The sequence below is a fragment of the Vespa mandarinia genome, chromosome 1 (genome assembly GCF_050613455.1).
Source record: "Vespa mandarinia isolate Hongniang chromosome 1, ASM5061345v1, whole genome shotgun sequence".
NCBI lineage: Eukaryota > Metazoa > Arthropoda > Insecta > Hymenoptera > Vespidae > Vespa > Vespa mandarinia.
In genome coordinates, this window is record NC_140810.1 from 11522796 (window position 1) to 11549816 (window position 27021).

The 27021-nt window shown below is 30.2% G+C and overlaps 2 protein-coding genes across 8 annotated transcripts; one reads left to right on the forward strand and one right to left on the reverse strand.

Annotated features, from left to right (window-relative positions):
- The first annotated feature begins 89 nt into the window (after positions 1-89).
- Positions 90-4104, forward strand: LOC118445683 (uncharacterized). Its single transcript, XM_035875420.2, has 4 exons — positions 90-482; positions 597-752; positions 836-949; positions 1059-4104. Exons 1-4 carry the CDS (start codon positions 315-317, stop codon positions 1248-1250), a joined length of 630 nt encoding a protein of 209 aa, XP_035731313.1. The 5' UTR covers positions 90-314; the 3' UTR covers positions 1251-4104.
- Orct (Organic cation transporter) lies at positions 3188-26452 on the reverse strand. Of its 7 annotated transcripts, none has more exons than XM_035875417.2 (10): positions 25746-26452; positions 5697-6394; positions 5307-5577; positions 4953-5211; positions 4489-4657; positions 4189-4422; positions 3886-4100; positions 3633-3814; positions 3414-3550; positions 3188-3329 (listed from the first exon to the last, which is right to left on the reverse strand). In XM_035875417.2, the coding sequence occupies exons 2-10, from the start codon at positions 5837-5839 to the stop codon at positions 3200-3202; spliced, it is 1740 nt and encodes a 579-aa protein (XP_035731310.1). In that variant the 5' UTR covers positions 5840-6394; positions 25746-26452; the 3' UTR covers positions 3188-3199. The 7 variants fall into 7 exon arrangements, with proteins under 7 accessions (XP_035731310.1, XP_035731312.1, XP_035731307.1 ...); XM_035875419.2 differs by lacking the exon at positions 25746-26452 and adding an exon at positions 20499-20685; XM_035875414.2 differs by lacking the exon at positions 25746-26452 and adding an exon at positions 19544-20050.
- Between the last annotated feature and the right edge of the window lie 569 nt (positions 26453-27021).

The window sequence follows — 27021 nt, forward strand, 5'->3', positions numbered from 1 at the left end:
AGAAATTCTACATTCATTTAAATACTATACGAATTCGTTTGAAAAGAAGAAGAAAAAATAATCGCTTTTAACCGGCAAACGAAGTCGATATATTTCGATACATCGCTTTTCTATTATTCGTAGGTTAAGAAATTGATAACTTAAGATTAACTTATTAAAACATGGTTTACATTGCGTGAAATAGAGAAAATCGTACGTGAACATTTTAATTATTATCATTTTAAAAATATGACATTAGGATGAATTAAATTCGTGTTTATTGTGTAAAGATATCATTCGAAACGAAGAAAGGTTAGATTTGGTTACGGTTTACAATGGCTGTAGAATTCTTAGTGAACCGTCTGAAAGCCCTTGTTTTACTTCTTTTCGGTGTATTTAGACGTGCTATGTGTTGTTTACGACGTCGTAGAAGATCTTCGTGCGATTCGATACCTCTTTCAGCAGTTGGTGTGGTACCAAACGCTTCAAACAATTCAAATACGGTGAGTTTTCTTAGATGAGACTTCTTGGAGTTTACTTTTAAGTGACATTTTGTTGATCTTTTTAAATACTTTCGCATCTACTATAATAGTAATTATTGAGAATGCTTAATCAAGGAATTAGAAAAATGGGATCATTGGGAAGAAAATCCAGTCGTTGTTGTACCAGATAAACCTGTTAATATGGTACAATCTAAGATTGAACAATACAGGCAACAAGTGACTAAATCCACAGAACCTCCCATGGAAGAACAGCAACCTAACTTTTTTGAGGTAAATTCAATTGTAAAGGAATATTGTAGAAAGGTAGAAAGAAAAAAAAGGAAATGTTAATGTAACATAATCGTTGATTGTAGGATATGACACCAAAAATTACAAGGCAAACAAAAATTCTTATCAAAGATAAAAAAGTAGAAAATACTTTTCGTAATTCTACAAAATTTGCAGTAGCTACTGATCCAATACCAACAGTAAGTTTATATATATACATATATATATATATATATATATATATATATATATATATATATAACTCCAATATAATATTATTTGACACTAATTAAACATATTTGTATTTAGAACGAACTTAAGGAATGGGAAGATAATGCTGTCAGTTGGGAAGAAGAAACGAGCGAAGAAATTGGTGATCCTACAAAAGCCTTGAGAGAACAAAAGCGTAGAGAACGCGAACAACGCTTATTTGAACAGCAACAGAAAAGGCTAGAACGTAATGCTAGGCCACAACCATTAGGAGCAAAAATAAATTCTTGATGTGAAATAACATTCTTGTTTGAATCAGCTTTCATTTTTATGACATTTTTTAAAGGGATGATGTCTATGTTCTTTAATATGCAGTTGAAAAACAATTCCATGTGTATTGGATATCTTATAATATTTCTGTTATATATGAGAAACGATTTTGAAACTAAAATCTAACTATACCAAAATTTAAATAAAAATTTATATCATATATATATATACATATATATATATATATGTTATTTATACGACGGATATGATTTCGAATATAATATGACGAATATACGATAGAAATGGTGAAATTCTATTGAATATTATTAAATGAAATTGTTCATAAAAGAACATATCTCTAAAGTATTGCATTTAAAATGATCTACTCATATATTTTTATTCTTAATCATTTTTTATGACGCTATTAGCCTTGTAATTATTTAAATTGTAAATACTTATATTTATCCGATCGTGAATTAATTTCTTTAAAATTGCAGTGCAATTATTATTCATAATTTATTTCGCAATAATAATTTGACATAAGATGGATTATAATAATATAACATTATGTATTTCTATTATTATTAATATCTATTATCCATTATTTCTTTATATGTTTAAAATACAATACACATACATTGTATTTGTAAACATTCCACATTAATTACCTGTACCATTATAATGCATTGCACATCTTTTACACTTATTAAAATTATATAAAATGTATTAGATTTTTTGTACCTATTAAATTTTAGAGAGGCTCTTCTTATAAGAAAAATAGTTATCTTTGAAAATCTTAGGATATATAATTTAATTATTTTTTATGTTACGATATGATTCTATCATGGGAAGGTAAATTAAAAAAGACAAGAAAATTATGTAAATCACAGATTTTTTTATTTCATTTTTAAATCTACATTTTATCTTTTATATACAAAAATGCGCATCCGGTAATATAATAAAACTTCAATAGAATAAAATTCGTAGGCATTATTTCATATAGTCACATAAAAATAGCGCCATAGTTTAATATTAAGATCGAGATATAAAAAAATTCATTGCTAATAAACTAGAGATAAAGAACGATTCACATTGTTGCTGCTAAATACCGCCGTAAAATTGTATATTTTATCTAAAAACATAATTTATAAAAATATGATATAATCGTCGTAACTAGATAACCTAAGATTAAATATTTGTCTTGTCTTTTATTAATCAAATTCGGACAAGCTGCAATCTATTATGACAATGTGTGTATATTTATCGAATAGCGCAATATTAACCAAGAATTGATATTATCTTCGACGAGAAAAAAATCAAAAATCCGTATATCTTATATATTTATAGATATAATATTTGTATGATTACGTATCTATTTTTTGCACAAAATTACAAAAAAGGGCACTTATACATAAACAACATTCAGAATTACAGTAAATGATATGCATATTGGCAGAAATCTTATGTTGCATCTTTACTTTCGGTTATAGAATTGAGGACGTTCTTTCTTTTCTCTTTACTGATGTATAATATTTAAGCAGAGCTTAGATAAAATAACACTAAGCCACAATCAAGTAGTGATCAAGTAGCGGCTAACACCGTGAACTTGGTGCGATTTGATCAAACCAGAAACCTTTCTTTGATTAAAAAAGTGTTTGAGATTTTATAAAAATAAACACTCTCTCTCTTGTTCTCTCTCTTTCTCCCTCTTCTCTTCTCTTCTCTTTTCTTTACGAAGACCTTGAACTTGTTCCCCCATACTATCGTTTACAATTGAGAAAGGTTTTTAATTTGATCACTGAGCCAAATATCGTTAATCGAGTTACTTGAGAACTCTATTTTCAATTTGGTGCGCTTTTAATGTGTGCACACTACACGTGGATCACGTGCATGAGGACGCCTAGTATACAATCAGAGAGGAATCAGATAAATATTTTCAGCACACCCGACATTCCTCAATAAGACTAACGTCATCCGTTTTGCTTTTCATGCACTCCATTTTCTTGTGGCTTCAATGGCTTTATCACATCTATCTCATTTCCTTGTTCCAAATCATGCTGCTGCTGCTTCTTTTTCTTTTTCTTATTCTTCGAAATTTTCCTAGTTGGATAGCAATATTTGATAAAAAATATTTTCAAACCCCATTCAAAATATTTGAAATCATTTTATAACTGTTTAACATACTTTCCAAATAATTCTCCATCTTGAATAGATTCTGGAAGTTTCTTGTTTAAAGTTTCTGGAAGTAACAATGACATCATGCCACCAAAGAGAGCACAGGATCCAAAAATGACCAAAGGCAAGGGTATCCATATTTCAGACTAAAAGGTTTTACAATAAATTTATATTCATACTTTATCGATAGAGTTAAATACATATAACGATAACGTATAATTTTCTTACTAGATGATTCACATATGGTGCTATTACACCACCAATACGAGCGAAAGTCGAGCTAGCCCCAAGACCTACGTTGCGAATAACAGTTGGAAATTGTTCAGCCGTAAAAACATAAATGGCACCGTATGATGACGTGATGGCAAGTTTTCCAATCATAGCAAGGCAAACTACTAGCCATGGTTTATCTAAAATGAGATAAAAGTAAGCAACCTAATTCTCTTAGGTTGACGTGACTAAAACAATTCAATTTACTCACCGACAGGAACGAACAATGTGGCGAGTAATGCAAATCCGGAAATCAACATGCAACCACAGAGAATAATTTTTCGTCCCCATCGATTCAACGTGAAAATAAGAAATGTATAGGCGGGCACTTCTACTAAGCCAGATATCAGAAAGTTCACGTAATCGTTTCCTCCAAGATTGGATGCATGCCAGGATAATCCATAATATGTACCACTATTTACGAGCCTATACCGATAACAACGATTATATTTATACAAAATTTTGTATCGGTTCTTTATAAAAATATATAACGGGTATTTAAAATAAGAAGTACCAATTAAAGAACAATAACATGCTTTTTCGTCTTAAATTTGGATATCGGAAAAGATCAAAGAGAGAAGCCTTCTTTGAGTCAGGCATACTATCATCGCTATTATTGCTAAGAAGAGTATCCAATGCTTCGCGTGGAATCTCCATTCCATTTTCCTTCGATGCACGCTGAAGTATGTCTTTAGCTTCTTCGGCACGACCTTTCATCAATAACCAACGAGCAGATTCTGGAATGAACCTGCAGAAACAATGTATATAATATACATATAGAGATCGGTTAATTAAAAATTATTACAAGACGTACCACCAATAGAGCAGAAATGCAATACTCGGAATGGTGATGGCAACCTGCAGCATTCTCCAATCGGTTATCAAATAAGCAAAACCTGCCGTAAGAATGTAGCCCGTAGTGAAAAATAATTGACAACCTACACCAGCTACTAAACGTTTCTTGGGGCCGACCATCTCAAGAGCTGTGAAATGTGAAAGATTAATATTTATACTTATTATAAAGTAAGTGAGGGCAGACACGTTATTAATTTAATTAAATTGAATAATGATTGAAACAAATTTAATTATTATTTTATAAAATTTACGAATAAATGTAACCATTTTGTATATTATTTTATATATTATTTCATAAATATTCATTTCGATGTATTTCTATTAAGTATAAATCTTTAGTATTATCATCTGTTACCAATTTATCCTATTCATGAAATAAATTTATCATGCATTTTGCACTTTCTAATGAAATATATTCTTTACCTATAACGTAAGCCACTAAGAAAACTCCGCTGGTGGTCGAACCAACGATCAATCTGAAGATTACGTAGGAAATAAACTCTGGCACTATCGCGACCAATATACCACCGGCTAGCTGGATGACTAAAGACAGGAAGAAAATTGGTCTACGTCCAAACTTATCGGACAAAGCACCAAATATCATCGAGCCAAGCATGACTCCTACCATGAACAATGAGTCCCCCGTAGCTCTCAGCCATGCTCTATCGCAGACCAAGTTCCACTGAAAAAGGAAAAGCGGTTCGGATTCACCGATTCACTAAAAAAAGAAATGAGACAGGTTAATCGAGCTTTACGTTTTATCAACAATAAGTATACCTCAGAAGTAGTGGTACTTTTATATTTTCTCCTGTCATAAACGTATTCTTCGCATGGTTTATTGCCTTCGGTGTTGGCCAACTTCAGTGATCCTATCGGGGTTTGAACAGGAGAATTGTCATGACCTTGAGAATTACCATCCAATATGGGATCCCGCCGTAAACATTGCGACCAGCCCTTTAGCTCGTTATCCCAAGGATAACTAGCATTCATCACATCCTGAGGTAGGTAATACGTAGCATTCTCGATGCTCTCGTGCGGCAGTAGACATCTGAAAAAAAAAAAACAACATGAATTTACATTCTTCGTCTTATTTAATCAAAAATGAGAACAGGATAAAACTGAAAGAAAAAGAAATCAATAACTCATTAAAAAAAGATAAATTCTTACCTGACATCCATTTTTGCCCCAAGAAAGACCCCTGCCAATTTATGGAATGCGCAGGATATTGCCGGAAGACAAAGAAGCAAATAAACTCGGCGTTGATAACGACCGAATTCGCCCATTCGGAGTATCACGTCGTCGTATGCCATTTTTTATCTGCCTACTTTCCTCTTTGATTTTTCCCGAAATCGTCTTCTTTCTATGAATTGATCGATCTTCTATATGGCGTTATGCATACACTCTTTTCCTTCTTTCTTATTTCTCAAAGATACAACTTCGAATAAAGTAATAATCAGACGATTATTTTTAATCGTCGAATTTATGCCAGCACGACAGAACTCCGATTACGTTATTGGACTTTTGCTGATTCGCATGAACGATTTATGTCTAAAGAAGCACGCATAATGAGGATACAAAAAAAAGTATCGCTTTTAAATATATTTGCAATTTAATTCTGAAGATACTATTTCAAGCCTTTCTTATTTTTTTATATTTTGACGCCGACTTGTATTCTTTCCATCAGGAATATACCCTGATTGTTGTTTATCTTTACGTTTTCTCTATCGTAACATAGTATAATATCGTTATTTTCAGAGATTTGGATGACACTCGATTTACTTTATACTGCTCATCGAAAGTACAACGCAATCTTCAAATCAGCATCCAAAAACATCCATATTTTGTCCGCTCGATCTTTCATTTGCCTGTAATCAAAGTATAAATTTAACGATTTATAATTTTATTGAAACATATATATATATATATAATTTTATATATTTATTTATTTATTTATTTATTTATTTATTTATTTATTTATTTATTTATTTATTTATTTATTTATTTATTTATTTATGTATTTTACTCAATATCCGTATGTTAATCTGTTACATTATTTAAAAAAAAACAACAGAAGCGAAAACCTGACGTTTATTTGAATTATTCAAGATTGTTACTGATAAATAAAATATATTATATCGAGATGATAATCAAACCGGAGACATTCCTTCAATCGTGCCAATAGCAGTTAACACGATTGTATTGGACTTATCAAAGATAATTAATTCCATACATTAGATCCGTCTCGATCTATCTCAACGCAACGCATATTGCAGAATTATGCGCCAAGACGTAAGCATTACGAAACCGAGATTATTATCATCGAATCATTACCAATCATAATCACAAAGGATCAGCCCGCGATTACACTTTTATCAATTTCAAGTGAAACTAGAAATAATGATAATTTTCATAACATAATAATAAAATTTCTACGAAAAATACATAATTCTATCATTATCCTGCTATTAATATAATATAATTTATATTATAAATTACAATAATAATTAACAACGTTTATTTAACCAGTTTATACAATATATATAGTACATGCTGAGTATGTCTCTCATAATCGTATATTTTTCCTTATTTTGCAGACGACGAATTGAATCACGATTGATTAACGATCGAGACAGCTAGATCGCAATCAATTCCTTTAAAAAAATAAACATCATTGCGACATTGTTGTATGCTATGTTTACATTTATAGTTACACAATCTCATAAATTAATGATTGACGAAGTTATACGAGAATTAATTTACGAAAGAACGATAAATGTTAAAAGGCAAAATATGTTTACAATTTATTCAAGCTCTCTTGAGGATTTGTAGAGCGATACGATGGAGATATATTTTACGGACAAGTGATATCAATCGACGATTATAGGTATTTTTTTTTCTTTCCCTCTCTCTCTCTCTCTCTCCCTCTCTCTCTCTCTCTCTCTCTCTCTCTCTCTCTCTCTCTCTCTCTCTCTCTCTCTCTCTCTCTCTTTCTCTCTACCTATCTAGAAACCGATTGGTCAATGAAAATTAATATAGATAGTGAGTTGAAATTATACCATATAAACTTGAATTAAATAGATACATTATGACGAACCTAAACGAACGTGTGACAGCCGTCAGTATTTGTCAGCTTAAATTAGGATCATTTGAACTGAAACGTATCAGTGTACGAACCCACCATGGACGAATTAATTAGTCGGCCTTTATGTGAATCAACATCATGGCCAATTGATTTCTTCCGATCGAAACGCAACACGTGCGCTTAAATGAAATACTCTTTTCTTCGATGACAACGCGAACGAACATCGATAGGTATGAAATCGAGATCGAATCGATCTTTATCGGTCTTATTAAATCTCTACTGAGATCAAGTACTAACACAATTTATTTTAATTCTTTTATCGTCGAAAAAGAAATTACTTGTTACTAATTATACTATTTTGCGAATCGTAATATAATTACCAAATTATTATTATCATCATCATTATTATTATTTCTAATAATTTTCTAATGGGTGAAGAATTGTTAGAAATTATATTCAGATAAATCTTTTTAGAAAATTCTATTCTATGGCTAACAACAAATCTTAAATCTTAGAAATACTTAATAATTCTTAAACCTCTCAGTAAAGTAATTCGATTTCATAATTTTAGGATATTAAGAAGCGAACGAAAAATCGAAGAAAAAGGGATAAAGGAAGACAATTACCGTTCAAATTTTAATCATTGCGCGCATGGTGGTCCCTCGTGACATTGTAGAAACAAACGAACGTGAGTAACATTCACTCACAGCGGCACAATGCCGATGGTATGAATTCTTTTTTTTTTCTCTTTTTCGGAAAAAAAAGAAACAAAAAATCACGTTATTCAAAGACAATCGAAGAGATTAGAAAATGAAAATTATGGATAACACTTGCGCTTACTTATAACACGAAAACTCGAGAAGATTCGAGAAGATGAAGGATAAGGTAAAAGAAGACGATACCAGGTAAGATAAGGCAAGAAAAGGGATAAATAGAAGGAGAATACGAGCCTGCACGCACGAGCTGCGGGCGACGACTGCCGGGTGTAGACCTTGCTTTTACTCGCAATGCACAAAGATGGCCCTTCTTCTCGGCTCGTACAAGCGCCACGACGATCACCCTCCTGCCTCCTTCTTCTCAACCTCTTCTTCTTCTACTTCTTCTTCTTCTTCTTCTTCTTCTTCTTCTTCTTCTTCTTCTTCTTCTTCCTCTTCTTCTTCGAAGCAACCACCACGGTCACTATCTTAAATGGCTCTCTCTCTCTGTCTCTTTCTCTCTCTCTCTCTCTGTCTCTCTCTCCCTCTCTCTCTGAATACCACCGCACGAGTTTTGCAAAAAACACACTGCTGTTGATTCTCCTCCTCCTTCTTCTCTTCCTCCTCCTCCTCCTCCTTTACTTCTTCTCCTCCTCCTTCTTCTCTTCCTCCTCCTTCTTCTCTTCCTCCTCCACCTCCTCCTCCTCCTTTACTTCTTCTCCTCCTCCTTCTTCTCTTCCTCCTCCTCCTCCTCCTTTACTTCTTCTCCTTCTCCTTCTTCTCTTCCTCCTCCTCCTCCTCCTTTACTTCTTCTCCTCCTCTTCCTTTTCCTACTTCTCTGATGGCTCATTCTTTAAGACGTCTTCACGTACCTGCACGTACCTACACGTCTCACATTCTAAGAAAATCCTATCATCCATTCTTAGGATCACCATCACCATCACCATCATCATCATCATCATCATTGTCCTCATCATCATCATCTTTTTCTTCTTCTTATTGTTTTCATCCTCTTCTTACGGATTTCAAGAGCATGTCCTTTTTTATTATTGTCTATTACCTCTTCAATAAACGTTGTCATTTTTAGATCAGGATCATATGTTACAGCATAAGCTCGAACTAATTGTTTTCAATCAATGAAAAAATTTGTACGATGTGCGTGATTAATAGAAGACATGAATTTGATACTTTTGTAGAATAGCACAATATGCAGCAAGTTGATATGAACGTGAACAATCGAAAAGAATAATATTGTGTGACATTGTGTGGCTAAGAATATTTGTAACGCTGACATTTTTATTTAAACTTTTCGATTCAATACATTTTTAATTTGTTAACGATAATAAAATCAATGAAAATGATTAACGTAAGAACAATTTTCTAATATATTTTTGCTGAAATAAACATTTTTTTTCGCATTATTATATTTTCATTTTCGTATATATCAATAATTAATGTTAATTGATCCTGCTTAATTTGATTAATAAACAAGGAGAATATTATTCGAATTATTATTTAATAATAATTTGTTAATCACGTCATTTTATTTTCATTTCTTTTTATTTATATATCAATCTATGTCGTATACATCTTATTAAAATACATAGTATGCATTGTTAGCAAACATATTGATAGCAGATATCGATAAGTTAGTTTCAAATTTTTCTCATGTCAATTTTCGTATAGACGTATGTATGGGCTTTCCTAATAAAATCTCTCATAGGGCTTATTTTTTTCACAATCCTCTATTCGCTCATTTTATTCATAATCTGTAAGAAAATTTCAATATCCATCGTCCTTTTCCATAGAATTAAAAATTTTTTCGATAAATATTGATATTTATAAAGAAATCATAGATTTTGATAGAATCTTATAGATGGAATTATAGATAAAATCTTATTGATAGAATCCCACAAACGATCAATTCGTATCATTATTCTAAACATCGAATACGTACAATCAAGATTCCATTACAGTGATAAATTAGACTACTATAAAACAAATACATAATCGACACGCATGACTTCACGACATATGTATGTATATATATATATGTATGTATATATATATATGTATATATGTATGTATTGTATATATTTATGTAAATATGTACGCCTATATATATGTATGTATATACGTAAAATGTATTATGTACATAATAAGGCAATCGCCGGATATCCGCTACTAACGAGTTTTGCGCTAACAGAAAGTTAGTATTTTATATAGTAATAAAAAAAAATCTATCTTTATAAAGTAATATTAAAATGATTAAATATTTTCCAATGAATATCGTTAAAAATATTTAAAAAAAAAAAAAAAAAAAAAAAAAAAAAAAGTAACTACTTAAAGTTATCGAAAATAGATGATTTCCAATATAAGAAAAATTTTTTTTTAAATTTTCATGATATCCAATAATTTTCTACATTTTCTTCGTGAATCAAACAACGACGAATATGTTCGTGCAATCCCGTGTCTGTCATATGGCACAAAAGAATCATACTACTTCTAAAGATGCAATTTTATCGTGTGGCAACGTTGGTAATATGCGTTCATATATTGCGCATGCTGCATCAGTAATAAACAAATTGCACCTCGTACACAAATTACAACGAAACGATGACGAGATTAATAATGTACATTTATTTTGATCATTAATATAGATATCAAAGAGTGAAAAAGCGTTTTATCGGCCCCTACAAATAAATCATTATCAAATCAATTTTTTATATATAATAGTTATATAATATGTCTACGTGTATATATATATATATATATATATATATATGTGTGTGTATATATACCTATATTTATAGAAATATTCATATTCGATGAGTAAGAAAAGATCGATGAAAATTTTATTCTTGTTCAATTTTTAAAAAATGGATAAATAATAATTAATTGGGATGTCAATTATTTCAATTACTTATCGACAGAATTAAGTAATTTCTAAGGAAAAAGTTTTCTCTTGCAATGACTTCCCACGACAACGTTGCAAACTCGCCGAAACACATATTCTATTTATAGAATGTGTACACCTATAGTTAGTCCTGATTGGTTCTTTCACTTCTAGTCGTGGTTCTACTAGAATTCCACTGGTAAGCGAATAGAAAGAATGTGTATGTGTTAGACGTTTGCATTTACTCGATTCCTACTGAAAGAATTCGCAAAAAAAAAAATAAGAAGGAATTCCTCTTTCTAGAAAATTAAAAATTAACTTTATATATATATATACACATACACACACACACACACATACCTATATATATGTATCATATACACATATAATGAATAAATATATAAATATATACTCTTTGATGATGGAAAGAATTATGAAATTCAAACGTGAAAATATGTTTTTCAAAATAGTATTACTTTAGATCATATAGACTTTTAAAAAACATATACGATTACTTTATGCATCTAGAAATCCTATTTTCATACTAATATCAATAATTTTATATTCCGCATAATCATTAATCATTCCCTTATACCTTTATTTCGCAAACGACGTCAAGCTATAAACATTAATTATTACACGTGATAGAAAATGTGCATACGTTTAATCGCAAATACACGCAACATTTTCACAAAACGTATTTACATATGTATTTACATAGATAAAGATATAAAATTTTTAAATGAATAATAGGAAGATTTAAAAAACAAACGTTTTTAACGAAATCAGCTTTAATTCTGTAATCATTCTTATACTATCATACTATGCTACTATCGTAGATGATCTCATAGTGCATTGAACTTATCAACATCGTTCTTGATAACATTACCAAGGGAAGTAATAAAAATTAAGTTCAATGCATTTCACTTTCATTTCAGTTAACCATACACGATCGATTATCATCTACTTGTATGTATCAAGTCATTTATTCATCAAATTTTTTTTAACACTGAAATAACTTTACGTGTCTCTCGGCTTACGGTTTTATCTTTATCTCGGATTGAATGTAAACGTGATGCATGCCACGTATGTGCACACGTATAAGATGATTAAAACACCATTCTGCTTATCATAAGTCATCTATCTTACACAGAATCAAAGACCACATATATATATAATATATATAATATAATATATATTGTATATATATTTTCTACAAGTATTAGATTTCGTAAAGCAGCATTTTTATTAACATAAGAAATTTCATTTAAACAAAATCTGATTTCGTAAATATATCTAGATTGAATTTTCCAAAATCCTGGAACGAATTTCGAACTTTAGAAATATTAGATTTCGTAAAACAACATTTCTATCAAATCAAAAATTGTATTTGGAAGAAGTCTAATTTCCTAAACGTAAAAATTTTCGAGAACGTTTTCGAAGATTTTAATGAGTAGATTTCATGAAGATCATAGTACGAATAATAAATATTAGGATTAAAATTATTGAAAGAAGGTCGGATGCGAAATAAATTGGAATCATCCTTGCTCCACTTAGTTCTGTGTCCGATCTTATCCCAATAACACATATCGAGTGTAAGTACGCTCGCACGGCATGGGCATGGATACGGGCGCGACAAGGCATGAGAAAGAAAGAAAAAGAGAGAAAAAGAATTATAAAAGGTAGATGCCTTCGATGCAACTCGTTCTTCCCAAGCGGGTTCACCGTGCGCCCTTGCAAGGACAGCGTCCTTTTTCAGGGCTTTTCGGTACCCTCGAGATGAGAAGAATGAAGAGGAGGGAAGAAGAAGAAGAAGAAGAAGAAGAAGAAGAAGAAGATAAAGAGGAGGAGGAAGAAGAGGAGGGGATGGAGGAGGAGGAAGAGGAGAAGGAGAAGGAGGAAGAGGAGAAGGAGGAGGAGGAAGAGGAGGAGAAGATGGCAATAATACCACGGCAAACGCGTCTGTTCGGTTCTCTCCCCCACGTTTTCTTAGTAACTCCTCTCATTTAACAAGGGAAGGATTACAAGTGGCAACATTTTGTTGGTATGCCATCTATCTTCAAATTTAATCGCATCTGATTCTTCCAAGAATCTATAAGTTTTTTAAGCAAATACTTTTTAATGTTTTTCTTTTCATTTTTTATTTTTATTTCTAAAGCGTCGAATTAGAAGTCTAAAAAATTTCGGAAATTATCTTTTATACATATATAATTTTATTTCTGATATTATCGTTCCTATTTAAAGTATATTCATGTTGCTAATTTATTTTAGTTTCTGTTTTAAAAATTACAATATTTAATTATTTGCTTAAAAATTCATTATTTAAAATTCTCCATTTCAAAATGTAACATTTTTTGTTTTTCAAAATTCAAAAAGTATTCAGTTTCGTTTTTTATTTCTGTATATAAATAAACGACAATATTTGTATATATAAAAATTCTTAAATTTCTCAAAGTCACATTGCATCAAATTTCATTATCTTTTTCAATCTTCTTTATAGGAAGTGTAGATATATATATATATATATATATATATATAGAATATTTTTCCTTCAAAAGAAAGCGTACCTACCTAAGTTTTGATATTTTCACCATAAGGGCTACATTTTGGTTAAAACATGGGACAGAGAATCTTTTCACTTTTGATCCTTCCCATCACACCCCATTCTCCTCCCTCATTCCTTTCCCGCCTTTTATCGCTTACTCTGTCTCTCTTTCTCAGCGAGCGAGCGAGCGCGCGCGCGCGCGCCGCAAACCAGTCACGATTTTTCACGCAGTGGGAGCTAGTCAAAGCCGCTCCTTACTATAAATAGCATTCGAGTTCACTCTCGCGAGCGAGGCCGGTCTTGGCCTCCAACGGAGACGACGATGACGACGACGAAGACGAAGAAGACAAAGAAGACGATAAGAGAGAACAGCTAAAAAGGGGGTAATACTGGGTAAGGTCTCCTGCGTAAAGAGATGGTGGTGATCTCGAAAAGAAAAGAGGAAGAGAAGGAGGGAGAGAAGGAGGAGTGAAAAGGAGGAGGATAAGGCGGATGAGAAGAAAGAGAAGCAGCACGAAAGATTGGAATGTTTGTGAGAGAAAAAAGACTGATCGAAAGAAGAAAACGTTAATGGACCGAGTAGAGCGAAGTAAAAGGGTAGGAGATTGTAGAGGAAAGCTGGATATGAGGGGGTTGCAGATCGAGGGTTGGAGAGCTGAAATGCAATCTTACCAGAATCCAGAGATCATCTAAGTGTGCGAAGAGGTAGTAAAGCATACCTATTCATGATTCTTAGTGTCTTTATTGGCGACACTCTACTAGCTTGAAATTTATACGAAATTATGTTAGAGAGTTTACATTTTTGTACGAAACGTAAACGGTCTTTTGAGTGTAAACTATATATTTGAATATTCACTCTTTGAACAACATCGAATACTAAAAACATGAAGTATATAGATTTATACGTATATATTAACTATGGAAGATTTAACACATTAAATCTATATATGCCTTTTTGACTCATATATATTATTTCCATTTTTAAAGGGTAAAAGCACAAAATTATTGATAATATATTTTTAATAATATATAAAAATATTTATTTATTTTTATTCGAATCTCTAAATTTATAATAATAACGAGAAAAATACAAAATAGAGATTTTGATCCTTTGTCTTTCATTTATCGAATTAATTACTTTTTATCTTAGACTTTATCAGTAACTTTGAAAGATTTTGGAATAATGCGAACCCTTTTAAAAGACGAAAGCACAGGATGAACCGCATTTTCTTGGTATTAAAACGTCGACGCGAATTCCACGAGCTTCTCATTGGCCATCGCGTAGATATTTTTTTTTCTTTTTCTATTTTTTTTTATTTGCTTCTTCTCCTTTTATTTTCTTTCAATTTTATTCGCACGTGTATAATATAACATCTCTCTGGCGCCTCCTTTACCTCCTTCGAATGCGCACGACACTCGAAGAGCGACTTTATGCGTTCATTATAAAAGTATTGCAAAAAAAAACAAAAAGAAAACTCAACGAATAGAGTTATTTATGTTTAACGATTTTATGTTTAACGTTTATTCGTTAGTACTATAAATAAATTTTATTCTGAATTTACCAAGCTAATTAAGGTATTTGGCGATAGAGCTATAATTTAATGCAACTGCTTTCTCTTGAAATAATCTTTTAATCTGTACAAAAACTAGGCAATCTTTTGACTTTCGTTAATTTCACTAACATTCTTGTCAAATAAATCTCTATCGGTGATCATTTAAATTAATCGGATCCATTGATCCGCCAATTTGTTTCTATAAGTCGATGCATCTTTATGTTTGATCTAACAATCAATTGATTTCTTACATTTTTCTTTTACAGTCCGCGTGTCGATATAGATTCAAAATTATTTAAAAAGAAATCTTTTTTCAACTATTAATATAAAAATAATATATTATTTTAAAATATCTAATTTTATAATTACCGTTAAAAATCTCAATTCTAATGTTCTCGTAGTACTTTAAACTAATGATAAAAATATATTACTTAAATATTTTCGAATTTTATTATATAATTATCATTAAAATCATGATTGATTGTTTTGTAGTTTTTTGAATTAACCATAGAATAAAAGATTTCTTTACATATCTCTTACTTGAATGAAACGAATTTAACGATTGAAACGAGACAAGATTGATTCGCTTAATCGTGAGCTATCAGCTGCTGCAACAATGCAACTGCATTTCAAGTTCAAGCAGAATTCATTTCGCTTTATACGAAAACGTGAAACAAATCGTCGGAAATAAAAACAAATATTTAATTAAATTGAATCAAGAAAAATACAAAAAATTAATCTCATGTTAATCAATTAAACTTTCTGATAATTTTACGTCTTCTTGATACATTCAAATGCAATTGCATTCGAATACATTGAGTAGGGTTATGTAAATCTTTCGTGCCAAAGAATACATTTGCTTGATAATTAATTCATTCGTACATAAATAATTTCGCAGGATTTGGTATAACGATATTGCATCGTATCTCAGAATTCAAACGTTACAATTATCATGTTTATTTAGGAAAAGTCATTTTATGATATACGTATACCTATCTGTCGCTATAAATATCCTTTATTAAAACTATCATGAAAACAATAGGTTGCTTAATGAATTAATGAATTCATTTTTGAACTATACTTCGATGCTATTTTTCAATCCAAAGTAAAACGTGATAATATTAAATTTCGAAGGAATTTTTCCGTCGATTTAAATGATTAGAATATATACATATCAATAATGAATAGAAAAATATTTAAAATGGACGCAACATCGGTATTATTAAATTACGTTATTTACATGATATTAAATTCAAAACTCGTCGATCCTTCTTCTCGAGGTTTCGGTTTCGGTTTCCCAGATGAAATCATAAGCGTGAAACTAGTTGCCAAGATTTCGTTTAATTAAAATTTCGCCGGAAATAGAATCATGCATGATCGTGTCCCGAGATCCCTCCTCTCCCTTTAAATCATTGGAAACATTTTCGAATTTACCAAATTTAACTCAATTTCATATATAAGTAACTCAATACCATATAATAGGTAAGTACGTAAGTACATATATGTTAATATGAATAAAAAATAATACTATTTTATCGATTTAATTTTGATCATAATAATGATTAATTTTGATTATAATAATGATCGTGAAAAATGGCATCGCATTTTCAGCCTCATAAAAGTTTGCTGCCTTATTAACACTTTGTTTCGATTGTATGTACATACGTAGCGTGTTAACAGGTCTGGAAATGACGTCTTTAAAAATTACATTTTCGCTATTGAGATCATTCTAAACTCTGTCATTAACACTTGTTATGCAACGTTCATATCGCGCTATTAACGTATAAGGAACGAAGATAAATCTGTTTTCAGAAAAAATTTAGTAACAGTCGATGGTGTAATGCAAATCGAAGGGGTTTCAAATAACCTTTGTACCTTTTAAATAGTCTTACAATCACTAGAAATAAAAGCGAACTAACAAGATTAAATGAAAATATAATATTTTATGTAAGCCGAATTTGATGATTTTTCTTTTTTTTTTTTAGCGAATGAAACGATCCAAAGTCCGAACGTTAAAATTTAAGATATATGCATAAAAATTTAACGATTGACGTAGAAATACGTGCTTTGAAAGTATTTGATGATAACCGATATATTAATAATTTTTATATATAGTAATCCATTCTTATCGAACAATAATGAGGAGTATAATACATCCAATTCTATTTTTACCCAAGAATATTCTTCACGCGAACTTTCTTCATATGATTTTGATTTAACACGAATGAGAACAAATATTTCCTTTTACACAAGCTGTTTTGATTTAACGCGATGGATCCAAAATTCTAAGAAAAAAAATTTTTTCGTATTACATTTGGATGCGACCCTTGGTCCGCATTATTCACCTCCATATTTATTGTTTTTGATTTCAATTAGAATTGATTTTACGCAAATGTGTTCATTTATTGTTTGAAAATAAGAATGAATAAGATCTTGTTCTAATTCATATTATGATATTATTTTGCATAATTTTTAGTAACATGTTATTTTTCTTTCCAAATGATAATTTACCTTATGTAATAGATATGTATGTGTGTGTATGGCTGCATATGGATAGGTAGTTAGATAATGTGTATGTGTGCAGTCTTTATGAAATAAAAAGTGAAAGCACATAAAAATGATTTTAACATGATTTTTTTCATATGGTTTATTGTATTATGTTTATTTATTGTTTAGGTTCGAAATCAATCTTCTATTTTCTATAGATACATATTTCGGAAATATATCTATTGTATAAAAACAGAATTGGGTATATCCAAATATTGAAGTATAATACATGAAATTTATATGCAGTGTCCGAGAATAAGCAAGAAATATTTTATGAGTGATCTTAACACATTGTGTACGGGTCACATGATATCTCGTTTTCATGTTTTTTCGACTGAACCGATGACTTAAGTAATCAGAACAAATGTTTTTGTTAAAATCAACGTATACAGTTATGGATATAGAACAAAGTATTTCAAATACAACAAATCATTTACGCATCGATTCACCATATAGACTCTCTGATAATATGAAATAGCATATACTTGAATCAATAACGATCGCGCAGAGCGCCATACGCAATGTGTTAATTAACATATCAAAATAATGAAAAAGAATTCACATAAACGTATATTCTATTTGATTTTGTTCTTGAATTAGAGTAAATTTTTTATCATAATAATTCTTTCGTTAGATCTACTTAGGTTCTTCGTAAAAGAATTGAAAACAAAGTTTCCGGCAAATCCGAGACACATTTGAACATATGGAGAGAATAAGACGGACATTGGTAACTACAAGCATGTGTTCATATCAGATACGAGGAGATCATTTTGAATATCTCTTATAAAAATAAGCAGTTAGAATTTGTTGAAAATCAAATTGATTATAAATTACAAATAAAATCAAATAAGACGTATGTATATTTTAACTTTTTTTATTATATATAATGAAATCACTTAAATATTTCTCATTTGTTCTGAAAAACCATAGTATATGTTATACATTATACGAAAGATGAATCAGTAACTATTATCACGTCAAATATGGTACAAGTAATAATAAAAAAATATGATTAATAATATAATATTATCAGTGCAATAAAAAAATACGTTCTTGAATATATAATTCATCTTGAACTATTTATTTTTTTCGCTTACATTTTTTCTAACTTCAATCAAATAAAACATATGGGTTGTTATAGTTGTGTGAATCACCAAACAGTTTTTCAAAATACCTCACGAATTAATCGTTCGAAAAAAAAAAACAGGTATTCCATCAACAAATTTTCGCGCTCTTTTTCCATAGTCTGGCATGCGCACTATATCGTCCCCAAAGTTCGGGAGTATTCCGTCATAATAGCAGCACTAAACGTTTATCCAATATATATTCACACTTCGTTGAATAAGGTTAAATATTCAAATAGAATCTATTTATCTTTACTAGATATATTAGTAAGCTATATATACCTACATTGCTACATTTCTTAATCGAGAAATTATATACGAACCATTTGATGTCGCAGTTATTCAATTACAACGTCGGTAACAAGAAAAAAAATATTAATTGTAAAAATTGTAATAAATATAAACAAGAATAGGTCGACAATCAATGTCAGAAGTTCGCGCCTTTTTTCGACAGTCGCCATATTGAAAATAAACACTCGCGCATCAACGAATAAATCGGCGTAGGATATCGGCGAACCGAGCTAACAAATAATTCAAGTATAAAAGTTCGATAAATCAGAATGTATAATTACCCCAGATGCATGAAACATTTAGCGTGGCTTCGTTTTCTTATCCTGGTTTCAATGAAATCGTACATGCATCAAAATGAAAAATAAACCTTATGATGAATCAACGAAATATTCTGACCGTTATGGTAGACGAAAAGAGTCGATTTACAAATTTAACCACAATTAGCCGGCCGGTCCCAACACTGTTAATCGATAAAGCTCGCGAAATGGAAAGGCATGTTCCCATAAATGGACACACCGATTCGAGTCGAGGTACTCGTGAAACGAACTATCGATTTGAAAACGAAAACTTCTCTCTCATGAAAATCGACGAGGACACGCGCGTTACGCGGTAAACGTCGATTTTCACAGAGTAACTACCGATGAAACGTCAAAAGCAGACACGCAATTACGAGCAAGACGGAAGACGAGGTCGGAACCGAGAACGGACCGAGTAATTTCCCAAGTCACCGACAGATGGCACGTTCGCAGGAAAAAGGGAAACGCTCGAGTGATTATCGAACGCTCTACGTTACTCTACGACATAAACACGTATGCGACACAAAGTGTCCTCTTCAGCATTGCCAACTGTATGTGTGTTATGAAAAATACATAAATTTAATTCTTTTCTGAACGATCTTTTTTGTCATAAATTTTTTTTTGATAAAGTTAAATACATACTTAAATAAGTACCTTACATTGGGAAAAAAGTTCAATATCCAATTTCCAATCTCTATCCTTTCTTCTTTTTCAATTTTACAAATATAACAAAAAATACAACGGAAAATATTTCAATCTTTATTATCCTTTTAAAGTCAATTGAACGATAATAAAATCGTAAACACGAATTCGTTTTATTTTGACGTGTGATAATAGGTATGCGCGGTCAAATATACGGATTCTATTTGGAATCTGTAACCAACTACAATCGTGGCGGAACTGAGATTAGAAAGTAGCTTGTGGATCTTAGATAACTTACATAGTTGAAAGAAGAAATCGCCAAACGTACCGCACCGTTACGATGTTTTCTATATACTCTGATAAACCATATAATTTAACATCTCAACGATCTATAGAAATTAGAAGAAATTAACTACTATTTTCGATCAGAGGAATGTGTCGGAATATAATCAATAAGAAATCGGCAACTTCCGTTTAAAAAGGCACATTAAAACAGAATGAATAAGAAATCCACGACTGCCGGTTAAAGCGATGCGTTGAGAGAGAGAGAGAGAGAGAGAGAGAGAGAGAGAGAGAGAGAGAGAGAGAGAGAGAGAGAGAGAGAAGAATATATACTATTTATGGAATAATTTACTCCACAAAACTCATTTTAGAAAAAAAAATTTGTATTTACTATTTTTTCCATTCAAAAAATAATCCAATAAAAATGAAAATAATATCACAAAAATTATTTATATGACATTAATTATATTTTCTGATAATAAAAATCAATTCATACATTTCAGATTAGTCTTATTGTCGGTTCAATTTTAGCCATATTATTCGGCCATAATGATTTTAACATTATTCTATGTAATTTAAATAAAAATATTCACACGTTTCTATTCGTCTTAGTTTAATCATCGATTGTCGTATTTTCTTTATGTTAGATTATCCGAGATCATACTTCGTCAATCATTTTTTTTTTAAATGATTAACAAATTTTGGATAACTTAGTTTTTTATATATTGTTACTTTGTGAAGGTATAACAAAATGTCAAGTAACATAAGTATATTGAATTGATACGTGTAAATATAAATGATGTAAACTGAACTATGACTTGGGAATGACGAAAGAACGAAGACGGAAGACGGAGACTGAACTGATAATCAGACTTAACTTAAATATATAAATCAACCTTAAAGCTATGCGCTATATAATAACCGTGAGAAAAAACCATTGACGTTGCATTTTGTATTCTATCTCATTTATTGGACGTCTGTCTTGACTCCTGTCCTCATACTCACTCCATCAACCGCAAACTAACCTCGAAATAACAATTGCTAACGTTAAAAAGAAAAAAGGGAAAAAGGAAATAGAAACAGTAGAAAAAAGAAAAGAAAACCTTCCGTAGTTGTCGGTTAGTAATTACGACGTTGTTTGTCGTTTACATTTGTGAGTACATCGTACCGCTAAAGTTGGCTCGAGAATTTCGAAAGGTCACTTAGTCGGACGTAAATTTGAGGTGAATGCACCATGACTATGAAATGACATCTTTATAGAGCAACGCCTCTGCCACGGAAATCTAATTATCAAATATTTCTAGAGTTACATTGTAAATTTGATATACGCATATATAGAGCGTTCCAACGAAAAGTGTCCATCCATGATTATTATGAAATCCAATAATCTTTTTCAAAAAACACATTTTATTGGGTACTGACTCAAAATTAAAAAAAAATAGTACCGTTTTAAAAAGGATTGAAAGATCTTTCAAATAATGTGTAACTTTACCTCTGTTGCCATTTAAGATTTTTAAAGAGGTTGTCACCAATTTTCGAAATTTAGATCAAAGTAGATGAATATATATACCCTTCGAAAACGAAATTGACCTGTCCTAGAACTTTTCGAAGAAAATCATTAGATTTCATAGTAATCTTGTTGGACATTTTTCGTTTGGACACTCTGTATATATCTATAAACATTTTTATGCATATATGTATGTAAAAATATATAAATCTCGAAAGATATGATTAAAAACCAGGAAGTTCTAGAAGAAGAATATAATAGCTAAGAAGCAATACTCTTGCGCGATAACGTATATTTAACAAAGTACAAAAAATCTAATCTCACTAAATCTCGATGACATTCAACTTTATTAATCTCGTTATTGTTGTATACTGATATCTAATGGCGTAACACAAATATGTATACAAGTATCTACACTTCATAATAAGACTTGTTATTTCTAAGAAAACAGCTACATATAGTTACGTAAACTATTTATAATTTCAAAATACAGAAATAATATTTTTAAGTGCAATATTTTATTCCAATCTATATCTTTTTTTCTCTCTTATTAATTATTTTTTTACGATAAAATTAATAAGATAAGTAATGAAAATTTGTATCTACAATCGTTATCAAGATAATTTAAGATGCTTTCCTTTTTCATTATCTAATATCGAAATTTAATTTAAACGCAATAACAATATCAACGACATTATTTCAAATATCTAAGGTATTAATTATGGTTAAATAAGGGATAGTAATTTCTGAAGAAACAAATAAATTTCTCTTATAAATCTTCTTCAAACTCGATGATCAACGATCGAATCAGGGTTAATACGTAACATCTCTTTTTGCTAATCAATCGAATGACTAATAAAAAACTAAACAATCATGTGAAGAATTGCATAGTGCTGAGAGAAAATTAAAATTCCAATCTATTTATAGACACTTCCGCATTCATGAGCTGTAGACACAAAGTTTTCACGGAAAACAAATATGTCTACTTATGTATACAGGTTAATTATAAATTAAGGTCAGTTAAATATCGCATTTATTAGAAAAAATAAAAAAATATATATATCATGATATCGTGTATTAAATATTTTAAGAGTGCAAAATAAAGACATAATTCCTATTAAACCGGAAGTTTAATAATTTTTGGGTTATCTTATGGAACAACCTCCATATCTTTTTAATTAATTAGATATTTCAATTAATTATCTTTAAAAATTATTAAACAAGTGCAGACCTAAAATTAATAATTAACAAGATATTAGCATGTATAAGTTATATGATCAAAAGTACCTATATTCAAATACAATCTTAAGAGACCATGAAAAAATGAAGAACACATAAAACAGTCTTACAATAAGTTCATTTATTACTTTACTAAGGTTGTGAATTAAAAAATTTAAAATTATAATAACAAGGCTATAATAACAAAAAAGAAATAATAGTTTGCTTAAATCAATAAATGTTCTAAGTGTCCACTATTTTTTTGTATGCTCAGTCGACATCTGGTAATCATATTTCTTCGTATATTTCGTAACATTTCAAATGTTATTAACGATATTTATAATTTTTGCTTGTAGTTCTAAATTTCAATTTTACTAAAATTAATATTACGGTTTCCGTCTGCATAGCATACTTCATGCATTAAAATCTCGTTAATTATTAACTTTAGACTTATATTTGTTTAATAATTTTTTAAAGATAATCATTTAAAATATTTAATTACTAGAAAAAAAAAATACAGATGATATTCCATAAGACAAAATAAAAATCATTTGAATTTTAATTTAATTTGTATTATTGTTTTTATTTCGTACTCTTAAAATATTTAACATATGAGAGCATGAATTTTTTTTAATATATTTTTTTAATATATTGCTTTTAAGAAAGAAAATATTTAAACGGCTCTTAATTTATAATTACAAACATAGATCATATGTCGTATAATTGCATGAGTACATATTTTTTGCATTAGAATATCATCGTCTCAGGTAACGTTAAATTCTCGTGAGATTTCAAAAATATACATTTTTCCGATTTATTTTTACCGATACGATCTAGGTTCCATCCGTATTGATAAAATGTTGATAACATATCCGCAATCAATTTCTCGATATTATCAATATAGCATTGCACTACACATGAAAAAAGACCACTGACTGATATATGTCATCTGCGATTGTTATGATATATCGAATATATACAACGTATATAAACGTACGAACGTTTGTCAATAGGTCGATTACGTAGTTTCTTAGAGTGATTTAGTAATGGATAACTTATCTTTATATTCATGTAAAAATATATATCTACGTATAAAAATAAAAAAATCAACATCATCAAATCCTATTATATCTTGAAATTGTGTTATTTCATTATCGTAAAATTTATATATTTTGGAAATTAGAGTTAAACTAAACAATTTAAGTACTTAAAATAGTAAGCATCGTCGTACGATATTTACAAAATAATCGTCTCGAGTAATCGTCTCGTATTAATATTATTCATTCTAAGAGAGATTTGAATACTCGTACACATGACACAATATCGAAAGGCCGCTAGGGTCTATCGCGATTTAGAGCTCTTTTAAACTGACTCACATAATGAGACTCTCCATTTGCGTTTCTATTCTCTCTTCTTCCTTTCTTTAGACCAATAAACGAAATTATAAATTTACATAGATACATACATGTTTGTGTGATCTAGTAAAGGTCATTAAAAGTTCTGTTCGAATTATAATCGAACGTCGTATTTATCTTTTACGATCCACATTTCATGACATTCTCTTTTAGAATTGAACCGTGTAATAAAACAATTCACGATATAAATAGACACGTCCCCTTTTTTCTCACAATCACACTTGTTCGTTCGCGTGCTTATTAAATATCACTTTCAAATAAAAATCTATTATTATGTCGTATTTACACGTTCAACATGTTAGTCGTATAAATGTTGACGATATGATTTTTAGATCTATTATTTGACCTAACATACTAAATTATTATGTATATTAAAGATCATTATAATAAGAAGGTTATATATCGATATAAAAGGAAATAGAGAGATACGGTACGTAAGAAAACTTTCATATCTTAATGAGATTTCATATGTTCTTTTATTAAATATGAGATCCAAGGATTGCAAGTAATTTAACAAATTTCTCATTGTTTATGAGATGATAATTATTTTTTAATAATTAGATATTTTACTAATCTCTTATGATAAATATAAAATAAAAAAAGTATACAAATCATTTTTATTTCTGAAGTTTGATTATTATGTTAATCTTCATCTGAACAAAATGATACTTTGATTTTGTACATGTGTACAATCAGAAATAAAGTTTAATTCATACATTCGATAACTATTGCCAATTGTGACTAATTAATGATATGTTAGGTTTTCAGTTAAGTTATAATATATTTATCAATTGTAAACTTCGCTATTAGCTTGACACCGTTGGGCTCATGAACAAATAGTTGAAAGGTAATGATTACAATCGTAATTTCTGTGACCACGTGTACGGTACACGTGCTAAGTATGCAAACATAAACGACAGCAGTAATAAATCGCACGATCTGAGACATGAACACATATCTCTATCACGTGATTCAGAGGAAAAAATCAATGAAAACATGACTTAGATATAATTTGTTTGATAACATCGCAAAACATGTGATAGAAAAAGACGATCGAATAGCGTCTGATCTTATTTTTTATAATTTTCATGGTAAAATAGACGTTAATAAAGATCGAACTTACCTGATAGCTCCTTTATTTTTATGTCTTCTCCGAATTTAACAGGTCGTTGATTTATCGAAGAAATATTTATCAATAACAAGAGCCGTGTATATACGTCATAGCACAGTTTAAGGAAAAAATGTATTGTACGAGCATCAAATTGTTCTTATTTTGTTGAATAGTCGAAAAAATTGCACTACAGCCATTGAAGCCAATAAAGAAATGACAATTTCATTGTTTGTCAATTAACATGACTAAGCATATGTATGTAATTATATAGAAAAAATGATAATTTGTTTATCCACTTTCGAATTATTCGAAATTCTAACGAATGCTAACCTTTCATTTTATTTTTAAGATCTTTTATAGGATCGTAACTTAAAAACGAAAGTATATCAAATACTTGTAACATTTAACTATGTTCACTACTTATCGATCGATTATCACCAATATCGATTATTAACATATGTACAACAAAATTGCCACGTTGACACTTCTCGAATTCGTCGTTTTTTATTATTTCGCTCTATATTCTAAAAACGAAGAGTTCCGAGTTCTTGGAAAAAAGTTTCGCCATGTATAAAATACCTTATGATTTTTTTGGCGTTCGACGATATAATCGCGAACGCCATCATTGAAAAGGATAAGTTTTTTTCGATCGTCGTGTTAGACGATACTCTTACACCGACACGTTCCAATTCGTACGTTTGTACGGGCTTAACTGACGGTCGGAGCTTTATAATTTTCAGGTCGCGTATGCAACTATGGAACGTACGTATCGTCAAGGACGCGGTTACTATGATACGATTGCAATTTCGTACGATTCGTCCTGGGAGCGAGAGTGCAAAATTTTGTTCAAATCGATTAAAGTACAATACAATCTAACATTGTAAATCGTAATTTCGTCTTTTCAATTCTAATAGTTCAAATTATGAGACAATATTATTTTGTAGATGAAATTTATACTGCGATCAAATTGAAGTCACATAATAAATTGAAGTCAATATAACTGTTCCTAGTATCTTCTAAAGAATTATCATATCTGCGATAGTCAATATTGTAAAAACAAAAAAAAAGATACAAATGAAGTACACATAAAATCACTTGTAAAAAATAAAATATAAACATTAATACAGAAACATTATCTTCTATAGTAGAGACATTTTACTTTGCGGACAGAATAAGATAATTTTACGATTACATTTCATCGATTCGTTCCCACTCGACCTATATACGAGAGACGTCTCTTTAAACGCACGAGACGATCGGTCACATTCTGGCGCGAAAAAATTCAAAT

Excerpts from the sequence above, each read along its gene's own strand:
- LOC118445683 (XM_035875420.2), top strand. The coding sequence starts at position 315 with ATGGCTGTAGAATTCTTAGTGAACCGTCTGAAAGCCCTTGTTTTACTT. Across the intron at positions 483-596 it reads CTTCAAACAATTCAAATACG|GAATTAGAAAAATGGGATCA; the intron begins GTGAGTTTTCTT and ends TGCTTAATCAAG. Across the intron at positions 753-835 it reads AGCAACCTAACTTTTTTGAG|GATATGACACCAAAAATTAC; the intron begins GTAAATTCAATT and ends CGTTGATTGTAG.
- Orct (XM_035875417.2), bottom strand. The coding sequence starts at position 5,839 with ATGGCATACGACGACGTGATACTCCGAATGGGCGAATTCGGTCGTTAT. Across the intron at positions 5,212-5,306 it reads AAAGTACCACTACTTCTGAG|TGGAACTTGGTCTGCGATAG; the intron begins GTATACTTATTG and ends TTCCTTTTTCAG. Across the intron at positions 4,658-4,952 it reads CTTAGTGGCTTACGTTATAG|CTCTTGAGATGGTCGGCCCC; the intron begins GTAAAGAATATA and ends CACATTTCACAG.